At 41.7% G+C, this 20,271-nt stretch overlaps 1 protein-coding gene across 1 annotated transcript in view; it reads left to right on the top strand.

Annotated features, from left to right (window-relative positions):
* Positions 1–20,271, top strand: part of SMARCC1 (SWI/SNF related, matrix associated, actin dependent regulator of chromatin subfamily c member 1) — a 163,794-nt gene that overhangs the window by 37,210 nt on the left and 106,313 nt on the right. Inside the window, exons 8-11 of the mRNA XM_065398174.1 lie at positions 2,938–3,013; positions 5,866–5,991; positions 6,756–6,874; positions 13,160–13,284. Coding sequence (XP_065254246.1) covers positions 2,938–3,013; positions 5,866–5,991; positions 6,756–6,874; positions 13,160–13,284 — 446 coding nt within the window. The remainder of the gene's footprint in view (positions 1–2,937; positions 3,014–5,865; positions 5,992–6,755; positions 6,875–13,159; positions 13,285–20,271) is intronic.

The following is a 20,271-nucleotide window of genomic DNA, read 5'->3' as shown; positions in this document are numbered from 1 at the left end:
CTTTTCTAGTCCTACAGAATAATGCCACAGGGTCAGGCCCGTTGGTTTCATGTAAAAGAAAAGTTTAAACCCTTCCCCCTCCTTTCACCATTTTGCACACCATCTGATTAGATTGTTCCGGGGTTTTTTTTAATGACTGTACAACACAGGCTAGAACACCCAACACACAGCATTGGTCTCGTGCTCTATGGCCTCCTAGTGACTTAGTAATTCTTGCAGTACCCAGAACTAGAGAAAAGAGATTTTGTTCACTCTAATAACACTTGAAAGTGATATTGGCATAGCTGTGTGTCGGGATGTGACTAAAACGTACCCCTGACCGACAGAGCTTTGCTGACAAAATCGCCAGTGTAGGCGCAGTTATGTTGACAGCAGATTGTTTTTGTTAATGTAGCTAATGCAGTTCAGAGAGGTGGTGTTCCTACACCAACAGAAAAAGCTTCTGTCAATACAGGCTGTGTATACTGTAGAGGGCTGTGCTGGCATAAGCTCCACAATGTAGACGTAGTCTAAGACTAAAATCTACACAGTAATACAGCTGCTCAATGTGATACTGCCAGTGGTTATGGACTGGTGATATGGCACCTTTTCCTTCAATGTCTGTGATAGACCTGGTAATTTACCCTGAATCTCCTGAGTCCCAGTCCAGTGCCTTTTCATAAAATTGTAGGACAGTCCAGTCCCCTGCACTCAAGGCAGGGCTAAGTATTATCTACCTGACAGGTGTTTGTCTAACCTGCTCTCAAAAATCTCCAATGATGGAAATTCCACAACCTCCCTTGGCAATTTATTCCAGTGCTTAGCCACCCTGACAGATTGGAAGTCTTTCCTAATGTCCAACCTAAACCTCCCTTGCTGCAATTTAAGCCCATTGCTTCTTATCCTATCCTCAGAGGTTAGAGGACAATTTTTCTCCCTCCTCCTTGTAAGAACCTTTTATGAACTTGAAAGCTGTTATGTCCCCCCTCAATCTTTTCTTCTCCAGACTAAAGACCTATTTTTTTCAATCTTCCCTCATAGGTCATGTTTTCTAGACCTTTAGTCATTTTTGTTGTTCTTCCCTGGACTTTCTGCAATTTGTCCACATCTTTCCTGAAATGGTGTGCCCTGAACTGGACACAATAATCCAGTTGAGTCCCAATCAGCACAGAGTAGAGCAGAAGCATTACTTCTATCTTGCTTACAATATTCCTGCTAATGCATCCCAGAATGATGTTTGCTTTTTTTGGAACAATGTGACACTGTTGACTCATATTTATTTTGTGATCCACTATGATCCCCAGATCCCTTTCTGCAGTAGTCCTTGCTAGGCAGTCATTTCCCATTTTGTATGTGTCACTGTCTAATCCCATTTTGTATTTTCATAGATCATAAACCCAGAAGAGCCCTTTAGATCATCTAGTCTGACCTCCTGTATATCACAGGCTATTAAACTTCACCCAGCTACCCCTCTATCAAGCCCAATAACTTGTGTTTGACTAAAGCATATCTTCCTGAAATTGATTTGACGATATCAAGAAATGGCAAATCCACCACTTCTCTGTTAATTTGTTCCAGTGATTAATTGCCCTCTTTGTTAAAACCACAATTAACTACAGCTGTTAGCTGAGGATCTTTTACTGATCGTGTGATGTAAGAGGCAGAATACAACTATATTTTCAGATCCCAGGTAGCTTTCTGTGTTGGTTGTGTGTATGCTCAATATATATATATATATATATATTAAAAAAAAGATAAACCCCACACTTTTATATACTGACCTAATTGGATTGAAAGTTATTAAATAAATATACAACCCCACCAACTTATTTCTCAAAGGCACTGTTTAGAGTTTAATTGCACCATGCTTTGTAGTCTGAATATGAGATGAAAATTTACAGCAGATAAGAATTAGTTTATAAGCATGCCCATTACAGCCATCCAATAATCAGCATGAAAGTAAGTCTAAATTTTCCCATGGAACTGTATAGATTTCAATGACAGCTTGGTGTAAATGGCCTTTGTGCCAGGAATCTGCAACCCCAAATGTAAAATTTCTATTGAAAAAAATCCCTCCATAGGGCCAAAATGTCCGCTGTGGTATGCTTGCAGGACTCATTGATTTCAACAGTGGTTGTGTGTCTGTGTCCAGCAGAAGTGAACACCAAATTCGCGGGGGAGAGGGATGGGACCACACTTCCTAATTACATCTTCATTTTGCAATAAAGCATTTTTAGTACACTTTTATTTTTACATCAGTTATATTCAGTTCTGTGTACCAACTGTGTCCATATAAAAATCAGAGCAATCCAGCCAATTAAAGTGAGAGCAAAGAAATGCTGTGGCCTGCTTGGGCTCTTTATCACATGACTAGTGTTGATTACAAAGTTATTGGACTTTTTTTTTGGTTGAACTGTTGCAAGCGGCCATTTTTTGGGTGGGCACGTAATTTGGTGAAACAGGAAAATAATGGTCAGATGGATTCTGTAGAACTAGAGGCTTGTGGGAAAGATTGTATTGCTGCCCTTTATTTTCAGAGTCTAATGAATCTTAATTAAAATAGATAAGGTTAAGAAACATGGGGGCAACTTAATAAATTAATGGTGCAGAGAAATAGGAATTCACTCAGGAATTCCTTAAACACCACCGAAACCTGGAATTATCAGAAAATATATAATTTCACTGTTGTGAGCTTTTATAAATCTCTAACTCAGAAATGTAAATTTCTGTATTGCATCAGCTGGATTGAACCACTCCTTTTTCCACTGCATTTTTTTCAAACATTCCTCTGAGAGAAGCCAGCAATGTTCTTTTGATAGAAAATAACTTGACACCATTCTGTCCCAGTGGTATGATTTGAACATGCTTTGATGGCTCAACAAACACTCTTGCCAGTGATTTTTGGGATGAACAACCAAGAGGACCAATTCATTTTTTCTCTTCTGATTTCCCTTTTAGCTATGATACTTGGGTTCATGCTACTGACATTGAAGCTGAAATTGAAGATGCTCCAATTCCAGAAAAACCATGGAAGGTGAGAGCCTTTAAAAAAAAATGTTCTGAAGTGCTATTTAAGTATGTTGTATCCTGAGGTGCTTTTATGGAGGGTGTTTTGGAAGGATGATGCTGTAGTAGAAAGAGGGCCTGAGATATAAGGCCTTGTGTTAAAGGCCTGGCATGAGCCTGAGGCTAAAAACGGAGTCTGTGGATTTATTGAGCAATTCGATCAGTCTGCTGTATGGGCTCTCTGGCCAGAGTCAGTACAGCACGCAAAAAGAACACACACATGCAGCCAAACATCTAACGACAGATGCATGTGCATGCAGTCTTTCCCACTTACATGGAAAAAGTCAAAATCAATATTTTTAGTATCACAATTAACACACAAAAAAACCCCACATTTCTTTGGTTTGTAGATGACCCAAATGTTGCTTCTGGTGATTATAAAGAATGGGAAAGAGGAAATAATTCATCCCTGTTATGCCACATACCCCCCCCCACATACCATAGCAGTGCTCAAAGCATTGGAAATTAAAATTCAGATTTCTTCTTACGTAGAGAAGTTAACCATTTTCAGGTAGGTCCTTCCATTTTAAAGGTGCTGAAGTAAATAAATTCTTGCTGTGGTCTTCCACTTCATTGAAATCAATTCTTAGCTGTTTTGGTGGTGATATCACTAGAATCAGTGAAGGGCTTGCCTACATTTGCCAATTTGCTGCGTTCATGCTAGTGATTTAAGCTCTTGAGTCTGGTTGTGGTTTGGCTCAGTCCTGAAATCGATGCCAGTTTCTGCAAGCTCTGTTGAGCACCTTGCACAGTTCATGTCCCTTGGATTGATTTCAGCTTGCCAAAAGCATTTGGACTCTGGCAAAATTGTGCCAATTGTACAAAATAACATTGGAGGGGTAGCACCTTCCAACCTATGTTTGAAAAGCAGTTCTGGATTGTTATAGTGACATTTGCACAGTTATTAACAACTTGCTTTTCTTAAAAGATTTATGATTTAACTGGAACTCTGACCATTGCTGCTGTTAGGTATGAAAACTAAGTTAACACTTTCTGGTCTATTGAATTTGGAAGGGCTCAAAACAACGATAGCAGCCTTCTTTAGGTCCTTTACGTGATTAGAGGTCTGTTTGTCGCACAGTGGTTTCTCTCTTGATTTAGTTCATTGAAAGAAAACAAGATAAGGAAACAATTGTAATAAAAGATTGCAATTATTGCTGCTTATTCATTTATACATAGAGAAGATGATTTCATGCTGTTGTGTTTTGTTACTAATTTGTTTAGCATCAATGCAGGAGGAGGTCTTTGTGGTCAGATCAGGTGAAGAAAATTAATTTTTGGTTGGATGATTGGAGAGGGGTGGGGTTGATTTTATAAATAGCTTTTTAAACCTTGTTTTTAAATATTAAAGTCAAGCTAAAGCCCATTTTTATTACTCACATATTTAAACTAGAAACCCATTCAGAAAGGTTATCCAAGTAAATCAGTATCTGGTCCAGGTTTTCTAGACAGTCTTCCATAGCTAGCTGAAAACTCTTTCACTTCTGATTCTGCTTCCGCCCCCCCTTTGCTCCTTTGGCCATGGCAGAGTATCTCTTGGTTATCTTCCAGGCTTCTGGAATCCCGGACCTGGGTGGAGCCAGTGTTGCTTTCAAGCAGGATGAAGTCAGGGGTGATGTGTTCTGACTATTGCTTGACAGATAAAGCCATTTGAATTTCATGAAAACCCTTAATTGGCAAAAATGGTTGCCCACTAGAGCACTTCAAGTGAAGTGAAGAGTTTCATTGTTTATTTCCCCCTCCCCATGCTTTTGCATGTAGAGGTCAAAGGATCATTAGTATTTGATGTTAAGGTGTAGTTCAGAAAGGGTGACTAGATGAGCCTGTATTACTGAAACTGCCTGTCAAAAGATGGCATTGTCCAGGAATGTTGACATAACATATATTTAGTCAATTTTTCTCTTTTCAGCTAGCTTTTTAAGAAATATGAATCATTGTCCATAACAAAAACTTATTGCATAGTCTCCTGTAGCTACAAATCAGTCTTTAGAACTGCATGGGAAAAGCCTAATAAGGCTTGATAATGGGAACCAGTGGCATTGATGTGTCCCTTTCAGAATCTTACAAGGCTTTTAGTGCTGCTCAGTTGGTAGAGGTTTCTTTCCCAAATCTCTACTCTATAAATGTCAATTTCATTGATCAGTGTCCATGTTGGAACGAACTATATATTCGTACATGTGTGTGGCTTTAGTACAGAGAGTGACTGCCCAAGGGACTAAGGTTCTCTCTTCATTCCCAGGACAGGCATGGCATCAGTGCAAGCTTCCCCTCCTTCTAGGAATGAGAGGGAAGTTCAGTCCTTGAGCTTTCTGTTGAGACTGCCAACAAAGACACCAGTTGTGAGCATTATTTTTGTGTATGTGATGGGGACAACTATCCACTGGGAACTGGATTGTGACCACCAAGATGTTCCCTGTTATACCTTAAAGGTTTTTGTACAGAATGCAGTTTTGTATCTTTAGTCTCAAAATGACATGCTCATACAGCATTGTCCCAACAAGAACTCTCACCTGCCAGCACAAAAGACTTAGAATAACTAAGCAGCAGAAATAAGGAGGAAGTCAATAGACTTATTACTTGGCATAATTACCTTGTTGCATTACTTGATGCAGTTATTGTGTCTTACATTTGGTACATAGGAAACAAATAAATGCTTTCCGAAACCTCCAACTTTGATAATCAAATTATAGTACTCCCTTTTCTTAAAATCTTACTGGATTGGTCATGGAGGCTTGTGTTCAAGTGTAAAGCTAGTGCAGAAACCTTGGCATTAGTGGGAGTCTATTTACTGACATCAATATTTGTTGGATTTGCTGTTAGGTTCATGCCAAATGGATTCTGGACACAGATATATTCAATGAATGGATGAATGAAGAGGATTATGAGGTGGATGAGAACAAGAAGCCAGTGAGTTTTCGCCAGAGAATCTCTATGAAGAATGAAGAGGTATGGTATTTCTCTGTTGGTGGATGACTTGTTGATTTAGCAGTGTTAATTATGTTTTTTACTGCCATGTAAGTCAGACTTCTTGGGAATCAAAGCTACTAAATTAGGTGCTAGTCTCTCAGGAGCTAATGGTAACAAGGTCACATGTAAATGCATATGTATCGCACCCTTCTGGAAAATGGACGCACTTGGTGTTTCCCTTTGACACAGCAGGGGGTGTCTTTTTCCCCCCAAAAAATACAAGTGTGGGGGCCTACTTTACTTTTTCTTGTCCTCCCACAAACTTAAATTGGGGCTAACTTGATACAGAAGCAATTTAAGATCTTAATTTCCAAATTTCTTTGGCCTGAAGTACATGTTGAGACCACTAACCCACACTTGTCACTATAACTGGGGAAAACACTGAAAACATTAGCTATTCCTAGAAGTTACTCAGAGTTCAAGGTTAAATGCCAAACGTTCCCCATTGTGAGTGGGCTCAGTGCTTCAAACGAGTCAAAGGTTTGTATTTGGACCCTGCTGTGTTTTAAAAGCCCGTTTCTGTGACAGACAGCCATGCCAGCAGTTAAAGGTTAATTGTAGAAATGGTACAGGCCACTTTTCATATTGCGATGTGGGTATTCTGGAGCTGAACTTGGTTGCTGCTGCAGTGTTGTTGTTTTAGCACCCTGGGTGCAGGGTGGTATTAGGAGAGGTCTGCAGTCTGCTTAGTTTCAATGAGCTGTGGTAATTGGTACTCACGGACAACTTCGCTTCTCTAACAGCCTGTCCGTAGCCCTGAGAGAAGAGACAGGAAAGCAGCAGCGAGTACCAGGAAAAGAAAGCATTCACCTTCTCCTCCCCCCACTCCCGTGGAATCGAGGAAAAAGACTGGAAAGAAAGGGTGAGTGTCAGGATCAGACAACCAAAGATGAACTTTGCTCAGGCTGAAACTGGAGCAGAGAGAGCTCTTGAAACAAGTCACTTTCCTCCATACGTCCCCCCACATGAGACTGTTGTTAACGTAACCATGTGTTTGCAATTGGAATGTATGAATTTTTAATGCTGTACATTGAATTTCTTTGATCACCCAAGGGGAATGTGTTGCCTGCAGATGGAGCAAAGTCTGGTGCAGTCATTTATTCTAAACCTAATGAGAACTCCACCATTGAGAGGCAGATATCATTAACAGTCAGACTTCGGATTTGTCCATATTAGAAAAGTATTCCCGGTGTTCCTAGATTGATCTGATTACACTAGTGCAAATCCCTCATATACATAGATGCATTTATAAAGGTTTAAACTTTGCTTACATCATTTTACTTTACACTTGTAAATTACTGAATTAAACTGAACCAATTTAAGTTGTTTAATGTTCAAAAATTTTTAAATGTCTACAATGAGGAGTTTGCACCTGGATAACTGGAGAGAATTTTTAATCCAGTTAGCTACACTGGTACAACTTTCCTAATGCAGACCAGCCCTCGCTGATTATTAGTGACCTGCAAATGGTTTTTATTGTATTTTTGCCCTTCTGTGTTGCTTTGATCTATGAAGAAGGCCTGAAAGGGTTTTTACAAGGTAAAGAACGTAAGAGCGGCCATCCTGTATCAGACCAAAGGTCCATTTAGCTCAGTATCCTGGCTTCCGACAGTGGCCAATGCCAGATGCCCCAGAGGGAATGAACAGAACAGGGAATCATCAAGTGATCCATTCCCTGTCACCCGTTCCCAGCTTCTGGCAAACAGAAGATAGGGACACCATTCCTGCTCATCCTGGCTAATAGCCATTGATGGACCTAGCCTCCATGAAATTACCTAGTTCTTTTTTGAACTAGGTAATTTGAACAAAGTCCTGTTATAATCTTAGCCTTGACAACATCCTCTGGCAAAGAGTTCCACAGACTGACTGTGCATTGTGTGAAAAAATATTTTCTTTTGTTTGTTTTAAACCTGCTGCCAATTAATTTCATTTGGTGACCCCTAGGTCTTGTGTTATGAGAGAGAGTAAATAACACTTCCTTATTTACTTTCTCCACGTGGTTCTGATTTTATAGACCTCTATCATATCCCCCCTTAGTCGTCTCTTTTCCAAGCTGAAGAGTACCAGTCTTATTAATCTCTCCTCATAAAGCCATTCCATACTCCTAATCATTTTTGTTGCCCTTTCCTGAACCTTTTTCAATTCCAATATATCTTTTCTGAGATGGGGCGACCACATCTGCGGTCAGTATTCAAGATGTGGTCATACCGTGGATTTATATAGAGGCAATATGATATTTTCTGTCTTATTATCTATCCCTTTCTTAATGATTCCCAACATTCTGTTAGCTTTTTTGACTGCCGCTGCACATTGAGTGGATGTTTTCAGAGAAATATCCACAATGACTCCAAGAGTTCTTTCTTGAGTGGTAACAGCTAATTTAGACCCCATCGTTTTATATGTATAGTTGGGATTATGTTTTCCAATGTGCATTACTTTGCACTTATCAACATTGATTTTCATGTGCCATTTTGTTTCCCCATCATCCAGTTTTGAGAGATCCTTTTGTAGCTCTTCGCAGTCTGCCTGGAACTTAACTATCTTGAGTAGTTTTGCATCATCTGCAAATTTAGCCACCTTACTGTTTACCCCTTTTTCCAGTTCATTTATGACTATATTGTCTAGGACTAGTCCCAGTACAGACCCCTGGGGGACATCTCTATTTACCTCTCTCCATTCTGAAAACTGACCATTTATTCCTACACTTTGTTTCCTGAAAATCTAAGTACCCTCAAGGGTGAAAGTAACTTGAAGGACTTACCGGTACGCCAGAGTCCTGAGCAGGGCCGTGGCCTCAACTGGAAGAGGCGTGGCCTTTTGATATTTAAAGGCCCTGGGGCTGTGGCTGGGAGCCCCAGGGCCTTTAAATCACCCCGGAGCTACCAGCTGCAGAGGCGGCTGGGGGCTCAGGGGCGAAATAAAGGGCCCGGGGCTCTGGGCCCTTTAAATCACCACGGGAGCCCTGCCGCCGCTACCCTGGGGCGGCAGGGCTCCCGCAGTGATTTAAAGGGCCCAGAGCTCCGGCCGCTGAGAGGAGCCCCGGGCCCTTTAAAGCGCCGCCAGAGCCCTGCCACCGCCGGGGCTCTGACAGCCGGGCTCGGGCGGAGATTTAAAAGGCCCGGAGCTCCGGCCACTGTGGGGAGCTCTGGGCCCTTTAAAGCGCCGCCTGAGCCCGGCTGCCGGAGCTCTGCCAGTGATTTAAAGGGCCCGGGTCTCCCCGCAGCGGGTGGAGCCCGGGACCCTTTAAATCACCGCTGGAGAAGCCGGTCCAGTCCGGCACGGCGTACCGGCTTACTTTCACCTTTGAGTACACTATATCCACTGGACCCCCCTTGTCCACATGCTTGTTGACCCTCCTCAAAGAATTCTAGTAGATTGGTGAGGCATGATTTCCCTTTACAAAAACCATGTTGACTCTTCCCCAACAAATTATGTTAATCTATGTGTCTGACAATTTTGTTCTTACTGTAGTTTCAACCAGTTTGCCCGGTACTGAAGTCAGGCTTACTGGCCTGTAATTGCCGGGATCACCTCTGGAGCCCTATTTAAAAATTGGTGTTACATTAGCTATCCTCCAGACATTTGGCTACAGAAGCTGATTTAAATGATAGGTTACAGACTACAGTTAGTAGTTCTGCAATTTCACATTTGAGTTCCTTCAGAACTCTTGGGTGAATACCATCTGGTCCTGGTGACTTATTACTGTTTAGTTTATCAATTTGTTCCAAAACCACCTCTAATGACACCTCAGTCTAGGACAGTTCCTCACATTTGTCACCTAAAATGAATGGCTCAGGTTTGGGAATCTCCCTCACATCCTCAACCATGAAGACCGATGCAAAGAATTGATTTAATTTCTCTGTAATGGCTTTATCGTCCTTGAGTGCTCCTGTAGCATCTCAATCATCTAGTGGCCCCACTGATTGTTTAGCAGGCTTCCTGCTTCTGATGCACTAAAACATTTTTTTTGCTATTACTTTTTGAGTCTTTGGCTAGCTGTTCTTCAAATCCTTTTTTGGCCTTCCTAATTGTATTTTTACACTTCATTTGCCAGAGTTTATGCTCCTTTCTATTTTCCTCACTAGGATTTAACTTCCACTTTTTAAAGGATGCCTCTTGCTGCTTCTTTTACTTTGTTGTTTGGCCACAGTGGCACTTTTTTTGGTTCTCTTACTATGTTTTTTAATTTGGGTATACATTTAAGATGAGCCTCTATTATGGTCTCTTTAAAAAGTTTCCATGCAGCTTTCAGGGATTTCACTTTTGGCACTGCACCTTTTAATTTCTCTATAACTAACTCCCTCATTTTTGTGTAGTCACCCTTTATGAAATTAAATGCTACAGTGTTGGACTGCTGTGGTGTTTTCCCCACCAAAGGGATGTTAAAATTAATTTAGGGCTGTCAAGTGATTAAAAAAAAATTAATTGCGATTAATCACACTGTTAAACAATAATAGAATACCATTTATTTAAATATTTTTGGATGTTTTCTACATTTTCAAATATATTGATTTCACTTGCACCACTGAATACAAAGTGTACAGTTCTCACTTTATATTTATTTTTATTACAAATATTTGCACTGTAAAATACAAAAGGAATAGTATTTTTCAATTCACCTCATACAAGTACTATAGTGCAATCTCTTTATCATGAAAGTTGAACTTACAAACGTAGATTTATGTACAAAAAATAACTGCATTCAAAAATAAAACAATGTAAAACTTTAGAGCCTACAAGTCCACTCAGTCCTACTTCTTGTTCAGACAGTCGCTCAGACAAACAAGTTTGTTTACATGTGCAGGAGATAATTCTGCCTGCTTCTTGTTCACCATGTCACCTGAAAGTGAGAACAGGAGTTCGCATGGCACTGTTGCAGCCGGCGTCGCAAGATATTTATTTGCCAGATGTGCTAAAGATTCATATGTCCCTTCATGCTTCATCCACCGTTCCAGAGGACACGCATCCATGCTGATGACAGGTTCTGCTCAATAACAATCCAAAGTAGCACGGACAGACGCATATTCATTTTCATAATCTGAGTCAGATGCCACCAGCAGAAGGTTGGTTTTCTTTTTTGGTTGTTCGGGTTCTGTAGTTTCCGCATTGGAATGTTGCTCTTTTAAGACTTCTGAAAGCATGCTCCACACCTCATCCCTCTCAGTTTGGAAGGCACTTCAGATTCTTAAACCTTGGGTCGAGTGCTGTAGTTATCTTTAGAAATCTCACATTGGTACCTTCTTTGCATTTTGTGAAATATGCAGGGAAAGTGTTCTTAAAATGAACAACATGTGCTGGGTCATCATCCGAGACTGCTATAACATGAAATATGGCAGAATGTTCGTAAAACAGAGCAGGGGACATACAGTTCTCCCCCAAGGAGTTCAGTCACAAATTTAATTAATGCATTATTTTTTTAACGAGCGTCATCAGTATGGAAGCATGTCCTCTGGAATGGTGGCCGAAGCATGAATGGGCATACGAATGTTTAGCATATCTGGCATATAAATACTTTGCAATGCTGGCTTCAAAAGTGCCCTGCAAATGCCTGTTCTCACTTTCTGGTGACATAGTAAATAAGAGGGCAGCATTATCTCCTGTAAATGTAAACAAACTCATTTGTCTTAACGATTGACTGAACAAGAAGTAGGACTGAGTGAACTTGTAGGCGCTGAAGTTTTACGTTGTTTTGTTTTTGAGTGCAGTTATGTAACACAAAAATCTACATTTGTAAATTGCACTTTCATGACAGATTGCACTACAGTACTTGTTTGAGGTGAATTGAAAAATACTATTTTTTATCATTTTTACAGTGCAAATATTTGTAATAAAAAATAATATATACTTTGATTTCAGTTACAGCACAGAATACAATATATATTAAAAAGTAGAAAAACATCCAAAATATTGAATAAATTTCAATTTGTATTCTATTGTTTAACAGCGCAATAAAAACTGCGATTAATTGCGATTAATTTTTTTGAGTTAATTGCGTGAGTTAACTGCAATTAATCAACAGCCCTAATTTAATTATATTATGTTTACTATTACCAAGCGATCCAGCTATATTCACCTCTTGGACCAGATCCAGTGCTCCACTTAGGACTAAATCAAGAATTGCCTCTCTTCTTGTGGGTTCCAGGACTAGCTGCTCCAAGAAGCAGACATTTAAGGTGTCAAGAAACTTTATCTCTTCAGTTGTCTAAAAGTCTTCAGTTGTGTGGTTTGGATTTTGTTTTGGTTTTTCTGTTAATTGCATTAGATGGTCAGGTCTCATTTAACCTAAAACTCTGAATAAGTGAAATGGCAGGAACCAAGAGATTTAAAGTTTGGCAACTTAGAGGGGGTAGGATTGGTAGTTGACTTTTTAAACTTTTTTGTGTTTGTTTTTTTGGCTGCTCCTATTTAACTTCAATGACTAATGAAAATTTTGGACAAAAACATTTTTGTTATACATTTAACCCCCCGAGCTGAGGTATAAGAGCTCACACTGCTCTGAAAACCCCAAGATGTCCTCTGACAAAACCAGAAGAAATGAGACTTGTATTCCATATCCAATTTTTAAAAAAATATTTGTAGATCCTTTTTAAGCATTTTCATATTTAATGTCTTTGGTTTGGGACAGCAAATTGTTAATTACATGACTGTATAGTAACATCTTCTGCAGACTTCATAGCCTGGTGCAGAATTTAAAAAGATGTGTATAAAAATGGGTCACTAACCTCTCTAATCTTACTAACACCAGGGCCACAAATGTGCTATTTTTAGCACCTCAAATTATCTGAAATGCAGCTGTTATATCAACATGGCAAGGCAACACTGCATAAGAAAAGGAATTAAGAAGACTATCCATTTGAAACTATGGGAGGAATTTAAATGGACAGAGTCCAGTTTTCTGAGCTGGAATTTGGTCAGGACACAGGAGTTACACCATAACCCCTACTAGGATGTTACTTTAATATTGACTTGAGAAGGCTATCATCTCCTAAGCCACCAAGACCACTTCCTGCAGCACCTAGGTGTTTCCATAGAGGTATCATCCTGACCCAATGCTCTTAACTTGAGAGGTTTTGTGGGATCATCACAAATATGGTACAGCTACAGCTTCAAGTTATCACTTGCAGAGAATTTGTCTTATCTGTTTTAGACAAGCAGGACTGTATGGGAAAAGGCGAGGTCAGAAAGAAGAGGATGAGCAAGAAGATCTTACCAAGGACATGGAGGACCCAACACCTGTACCGAACATAGAAGAAGTGGTACTTCCCAAAAATGGTAAAGTATTCACACACAAGATGTTAGCTGCACTGGGTTTTGTGAATGGTAGACCACTAAATGAACAGCAGACACTATATTTTCACTGTATATTTTAGCCAAATCTTTGAGATACTGTCTCTATAAGTAGCCTTCCTTTTGGACTCTGTGGCCATGTGGTTTTATTTAGACAAGGCTTTGGAATGTGGCACTCTTTTGAAACTGGGATTACCCCTTTTATCGCAGTTTTTTTCTTGAAATAAGTTTATGAAAATTCAGTTAAGATAAGTGAATAACAAGCTAAATATTAAAGATTGTTCTTGCCCTGTGTATTCAAGTTAGGTTGTTTGCATCTAAAAATCTACATCAAGAGCAAAGAGATTATAACTGATGTGTCCAAAGTAACACATCAAGGTAGAAGACCCAGGAATAAAACCAAGCAGTGTTGATTCCCAACCTCCTGCTCCAAACCTTTGAAAACAATGTTTCTCGTTACAATATACATTGGGTGAAAAGTAAAGCAGAAATACACTGCATCCTCCTAACACTATCCTTAACAGCAAAGCATTCTGGGTGTTCATCATTGTTTGAGTTTAACATAGTTTGGAGCCAAGGTACAACAGACTTTATCAATAATTAATATTCATAATTGTTTTGTGGGCAGTAGAAGTATAGTATTCATGGCACTAAACGAAGCACATTCTCCAGAATGTGTAAGAATAAAAGGCTGTGGCAGTACTTCAGCCCTGAGAAGAAGGCAAATCAGCTTTTATTAGACACAAACAGGAGATCTGTTGTTCTATGAGACTGCACAGGATCATCTGACCTCTTTTGGACTGCATGCATGTGACCAACAAAGCAAATGGTCAGTCTGACATGATAGATGTACAAAATCCAGGCACATGAATCTCACTTCTACGTTAACGGCTGTAAACTCCTTTTCGCTATCCATCATAGAGGAGCTCCAGGGACAGCTATATTTGGGAAATGTGTGAAAGAGAAAGCTCATGCTTTTGTTGCTTAATCTTCATATTCTGCATCTTGAATGTTCAACATTCCAGGATGGGATACCAAAAAGTGTGTGAATAAAGCTACTTAAGTCAGCCACAAATGCAAGATTTTTCATCATTATTTTGGGCCTCCCCTTTAATTTTCTGCCATCCTTCCTCTTACCTTGACCATCACAAGTTGTCATTGTGGTACCCTACCAGATGGACTTCAAATTTGATTACTTTTTTCTCTCTGCATTGGTCAGTCGTAAATGGGGTTGATTATAAAATGGGGTTGGATATAACCATTAATGTAGTATATGATTCAGAGTAGGAGGATAGTGAAAATTGAACACTGGGGTGAAGAACTCTCAAGCATAAACTGTTTATTATTCAATTTGTATTGCAGTAACACCTGGAAGCCCCAACTGAAATTAGGGCTCCATTTTGCTAAGTGTTGTACGTACATACACACAGTAAGACAGTCCTTGCCACAAAGAACTTACAAAGTAAATAGACAAGACAAAGGTTTGGAGAAGAAGCAGAGGCTTAGAAATCGGCCTCTGTACCAGATGACTGGAAGGTATCTAATGTAACGCTGACTTGCAGGCTGGTGAGCCTAAATGCAGTACGGGGCAAAGTGGTAGAAACTATAGTAAAGAACAGAATTATCAGGCACATGGTTAAACATGATTTACTGGGGAAGAGTCAACACTGCTTTTGTAAAAGGAAGTCATGCCTCATCAATCCATCAGAATTCTTTGATGGAATCAACAAGCTTGTGAATAAGCGTGATCTAGTTGATAAAATGTTCTTGGATTTTCGGAAAGCCTTTGAACATGGTGCCTTACCAAAGGCTCTTAAGCAAACGAAGTAGCCATGAGATAAGAGGGAAGGTCCTCTCATGGATCAGTAAGTGGTTGAAAGATAGGAAGTACAGGGAGGGATAAATAGTCAATTTTCAGAACGGAGAGAGGTCAATAGCAAGGTCCCCCCAAGGATCTGTACTGGGAACACAAGCTGAGAGTGGAAGATAGGATGGATCACTCGATGATTGCCTGTTCGGTTCATTACTTCGGAAGCACCTGGCATCAGCCACTGTTGGAAGACAGGATACTGGGCTAGATGGACGATTAGTCTGTCCCGACCCAGTATGGCCGTTCTTATGTGCTGTTCAACATATTGTGACAAAGTTCCTCCTCTGCCTTGGTGGGTCCTGTGCTTATTGGCGGATTTGCTCACCTCAGAGATTCACGGCAGCCCTCAGTTTGGCCACTTTTGCTAGTGGCTCAAACCTGCCATTCACTCAGCTAACCTCATCACTGGCCAGCATGGGGAAAGGGAGGAGAACAATCCTCGCAGTCTCTGCTGACCCACCTGGTTGGTTGGGGGACAGGCCAGGGACCTTCCCTTCTGGTGGGACCCACAGTCCAGGTCAACTCCTCTTGTATCAAATAGGGAGTTGGAGGAATGGGGGGAACCCGGGCCCGCCCTCTACTCCAGGTTCCAGCCCAGGGGCCCTGTGGATCGCAGCTGTCCACAGTGTTTCCTGTAACAGCTGCGTGATAGCTACACCTCCCTGGGCTACTTCCCCAGGGCCTCCTCCCAACACCTTCTTTGTCCTCACTGCAGGACTTCCTCCTGATGACACTTGTACTCCTCAGTCCTCCAGCAGTATGCCTTCTCACTCTCAGCTCCTTGCGTGCCTCTGGCTCCCAGCTCCTTGCACACGCCTCACTAACTGAAGTGAGGTCCTTTATAAACCAGGTGCCCTGATTAGCCTGCCTGTCCTAATTGATTCTAGTAGCTTCTTAATTGATTCCAGATGTCCTAATTAGCCTGCCAGACATAATTGGTTCCAGCAACTTCCTGATTGTTCTGGAACAGCCCATTATCTTGCTCAGGGAAAAGGGACCTGCTTAATCTGGGGCTAATATATGTACCTTCTATCACTCTCCTGTAGCCCTCTGGCATGACCCTGTCACAATATTCATAAATAATCTGGAAAAGGGGGTAAACAATGGGGTGGCAAAAATGGCAGACAGTACAAAATTATTCAAGATAGTTAAGTCCAAAACTGACAGCAAAGAGTTACAAAGGGGTTCCACCAAACTGGTTGACTAAACAGCAAAATAACAGATGAAATTCAATGTTAAGTGCAAAGTAATGCACAAAGGAAAAAAGAATCCCAACTATATGTACAGAATGATACGGTCTAAGTTAGCCGTTACCACCCAAGGAAGAGATCTTGGAGGCATTGTGGATAGTTTCCTGAAAACATCCGCTCAGTGTGCAGCAACAATCAAAAAAAGCTAATAGTGTTGGGAACCATTAAAATAGAAGAAATACAAAATAGAATGCCAATATATAAATCCATGGTATGCCTGCACCTTGAATACTGCGTGCAGTTCTGATTGCCCCATCTCAAAAAAGAGGTTTTAGAATTGGTGAAGGTACAGAGAAAGTTAACACAGATGATCAAGGGTATGGAACAACTTCCATATGAGGAGAGGCTAAAAAGATTAGGGCTGCTCAACGTAGAAAAGAGATGACTAAAGGTCTATAAATTATGAATGTTATGGAAAAAGTGAATAGCGAAGTTTTATTGACCCTGCTTAGAGTGATTACACGTTTCCTTGCCATTTCAATTGTGTGTGCAGCTGGTGCACTGGTGTCAGATTTTTTTTCCCCGTGGCGGTACCCATCAGGGTGGCGCATAAGCCCTCTGCCTCTTGCTGCTGCATGATGATACAAAGGTCAGAGCTTCCCCTGAACCTCCACAGTTCCTTCTTATTGCCTTTAACAGTTGGAGCATTTTTCCTTGCTATTGCAAGTTTTCCCCTGTTCTTAGTGTTGTATATAGTTGGTACTCATTTAATAGTCGATGATTTTAGTGTTAGGATAGGGTTTTTTTAATTAATTTTTCTTTTTACTGGAGCACATTTTGTATTTGATTCCCTCCATTTGGGTACCGAAGCCTGCTGCTGGGACACCCTGCAGTCTCCCGGCTTCAAGTCTTGCAATGCATCCGAGACACTGATGTGGGGTTAGCAACCTTCACTCTAGATTCCTAAAATGCCGAATAGGACAAACCCATGTCAGAGACAGGTGCCAAATTTTCAGGGACTTTAAGCCAGAACTAAAAGGACAGGGAAGTCCAACTGAAGCACCTTCTGATGGCAGCAGCTCTATGCCTGCCCTGACAGCCTTACCGTTCAGGGCGTGCACTGAGCACATCTGCTTTGGTTCGGAACGATCCTCCTATATTGGCAGAGTCAATGAAGCAGTTGTATTCTCACCTCCACCAAATGATTACAGAGCCCACCAGGGTCTTCTAAAGACCGTGGCTTCTGCCTTAGATATTCAGGTGGAAGTCTTTCACAAGAGATCACACAGATTGGTTGATATCTTGGGGTCTGAGCCACTTTCTTGAGTGGCACTCCCAATAAATGAGGCTATTCTGGAATCCACTAAAGTGTTGTGCCTAACTCCTCCTTCCCTACTGCCTACATCTAAAAGTACTGATCGGAAGGATCATGTTCTCTCTCAGGGATTTGAACACTTTTACATCTCTTCCCTCCTCCCCCCACCCCCTGCGTCTTTGGTGGTCTCATCTGTCAATGAGAGAGAGAGAGCACCAGCATCAGCAAGCATCTACCCCAAAATCAAAAGATGCAAAGAAGCTTGATCTTTTTGGGGAAAAAACTTCATTGGACAGCTGGACTACAACTCCAGATTGCAAATCAGCAAACTTTGCTGGGACATTGATTTCTTCCTCTGGGACTGTGTTAAAAATTATGGACAAGTTGCCAGAGGAAGTGAGACAAGACAAGACAAGGGAAAGATGATGGCCAGGACCTCACTTCAGGCTGCATTCGATGCTGCGGATTGTGCTGCCGCAGCCCTGGCATCAGCCATTACAATGCACAGATGTTCATGGCTCCAGTTATTGGGTCTTTTCAGGAGGTCCAACAAACCATCCAGGACCACCTTTTTGAGGGACTGACTTTTTTTCACAGCAGACGGATGACAAGCTGCATAGCCTTAAAAACTCTAGAACTATGCTCAAGTCTTTGGGCTTTTACATTCCTCACTTAAAGAGGAAGCACATCTGTCCCCAGCAGTGTCATTGGTATACTTTTATGCCTCATCACCAAGATTAGCCTAGGAAGAAAAGCAAAAGTTACAGGAGAAGACCACTTCCACCTACTTTTTCATCTGCTGCCAGGTTGTCCAGACGGCCTGGGAACACCAAGCAGACAATTTGATGTGTTTGTCCAGGACAGTTTACAGGTTTCCAGTGTGCCAGCTTCTTCTACCCCTGTTATCCAAAACAGGCTGTCCATGTTTCTACATGTTTGAACCCTCATTGCATCAGATCAGTGAGTCTCAAGCCCGGTGGGATTGGGACACGCCCTTCAGTTTATTTCTACCCTTCACTTCCTAACCTCCTTCGCTGTCCCTTTTCAAGGACCACTCTCACGAGGAAGTTCTCCTTTGGGAGGTACTCTGTGGCTCCCAACCAGACGGGGGGGGGGGGGGGGAGAGAGAGAGGAAGTTCCTCCATTACAGAGGGAAGAGGTTTTATTCTCGCTTCTTCCTAATCCCAAAAGCAAAAGGAGATCTCAGGCATATACTACACCAAGAGCTCAACAAATACCTAAAGAAAATAAAGTTTTGCATCATCACCCTGGCTTCCATTATCCCCTCCATGGTTTCTGGCAATTAGTATGCTGCCCTCAACTTAAAGAACTTGATTCCATGTGGCTGTACATCAAAGCCACAGAAATTTCCTCAGATTTAGGATCAACCAGTCTCACTATCAGTTTGCAGTCCTGCCATTTGGCCTGTCCACAGCCCCACATGTGTTCACAAAGTGCATGACAGTGGTGGCAGCATTGCTGATGAAATCAGGATTTCATATGTCTCTGTACCTGGATTATTGGTTGGTGAAAGGCCAATCCAAGAGCCAGGAAGACAGGCAAGTTACAGAAGACTTGTAGCCATGGTTCAGTCCACCTTTGGCATGCTATGATTGTATATATCACCAGACAAAGAATAGAAATTATAGGGGTGGTTTGGGATGCAACAGAAGTCAGTGTTCCTCCCACAGACAAGGTTTCAGACTAAGCTGGCCATATTTTTAGACCTGAAGGCCCGTCCAACATGTATGGGACGTGTTTGGTCTCCTTCAGCGAACTTCAATGTTGGTTATGGACCCTTCCCCCTTAGGTTGGTGGGAGTGCTGGCATTAGGGGGTGGCAAGCAGGGCAATTGCCCAGGACCCCGCAAAGCTAAGTTGCTTGGGCTTTGGCCCCAGACCCCGCAAGTCTAACACCAGCCCTGGCTGGGGGGCCAGAATTTAGCTCTCCTTATAAATGTAAGAGAATTGAGAGCAATTTGACTAGCTAGTTGCACGTTTTCTTTCCCCATATCAAGGAAAGGAATGTACTAGTACTTATGGACTATGCAACGGCCATGTTCTATGTGAACAGACAGGGAGGGGCCAGCTCAGTCTGGCTGTACCAAGAAGCAGTGCTGCAGGAGAGACTTCTGAACCACCTTAAAGCTTCCCACATTCTGGTTGTCCAGAACAGTCTGGCGCACCAGTTGAGCAGGTCTGTCACGAGCCACCACAAGGGTCACTCCACCCAGATATAGGCCTGTTCATTTTCCAGCTGTGGGTGATTTCCCCACATAGACCTATGTAGCAACAAGAATCAACAGGAAGAGTCATCAGTTTTGTTCACGAGCAGGTTGCAGTGCAGGGTGTCTGACAAATGCTTTCCTGTTTCCCTGGACAGACAAGATCTTTTACATATTCCCTCTGGTTCCAGTCCTAGCTTGAGGCTTATTAAAAAATCAAGCAGGACTATGCTCGAGTGATACTCATAGTGCCAGCGTGGCCTCGCCAGCACTGGTTTTCCTATCTGCTGAGCCTTTCGGCCAGGGCTCCTTTGACACTTCCTTCTGATTCAGACCTGATCATACAGCACCACGGTCATCTCCTTTATCCCAA

This window comes from Emys orbicularis, chromosome 2, assembly GCF_028017835.1.
Source record: "Emys orbicularis isolate rEmyOrb1 chromosome 2, rEmyOrb1.hap1, whole genome shotgun sequence".
NCBI classification, from domain to species: domain Eukaryota; kingdom Metazoa; phylum Chordata; order Testudines; family Emydidae; genus Emys; species Emys orbicularis.
The sequence above is the reverse complement of the archived record's forward strand: the minus strand, read 5'-3'. Positions and strand labels throughout refer to the sequence as shown.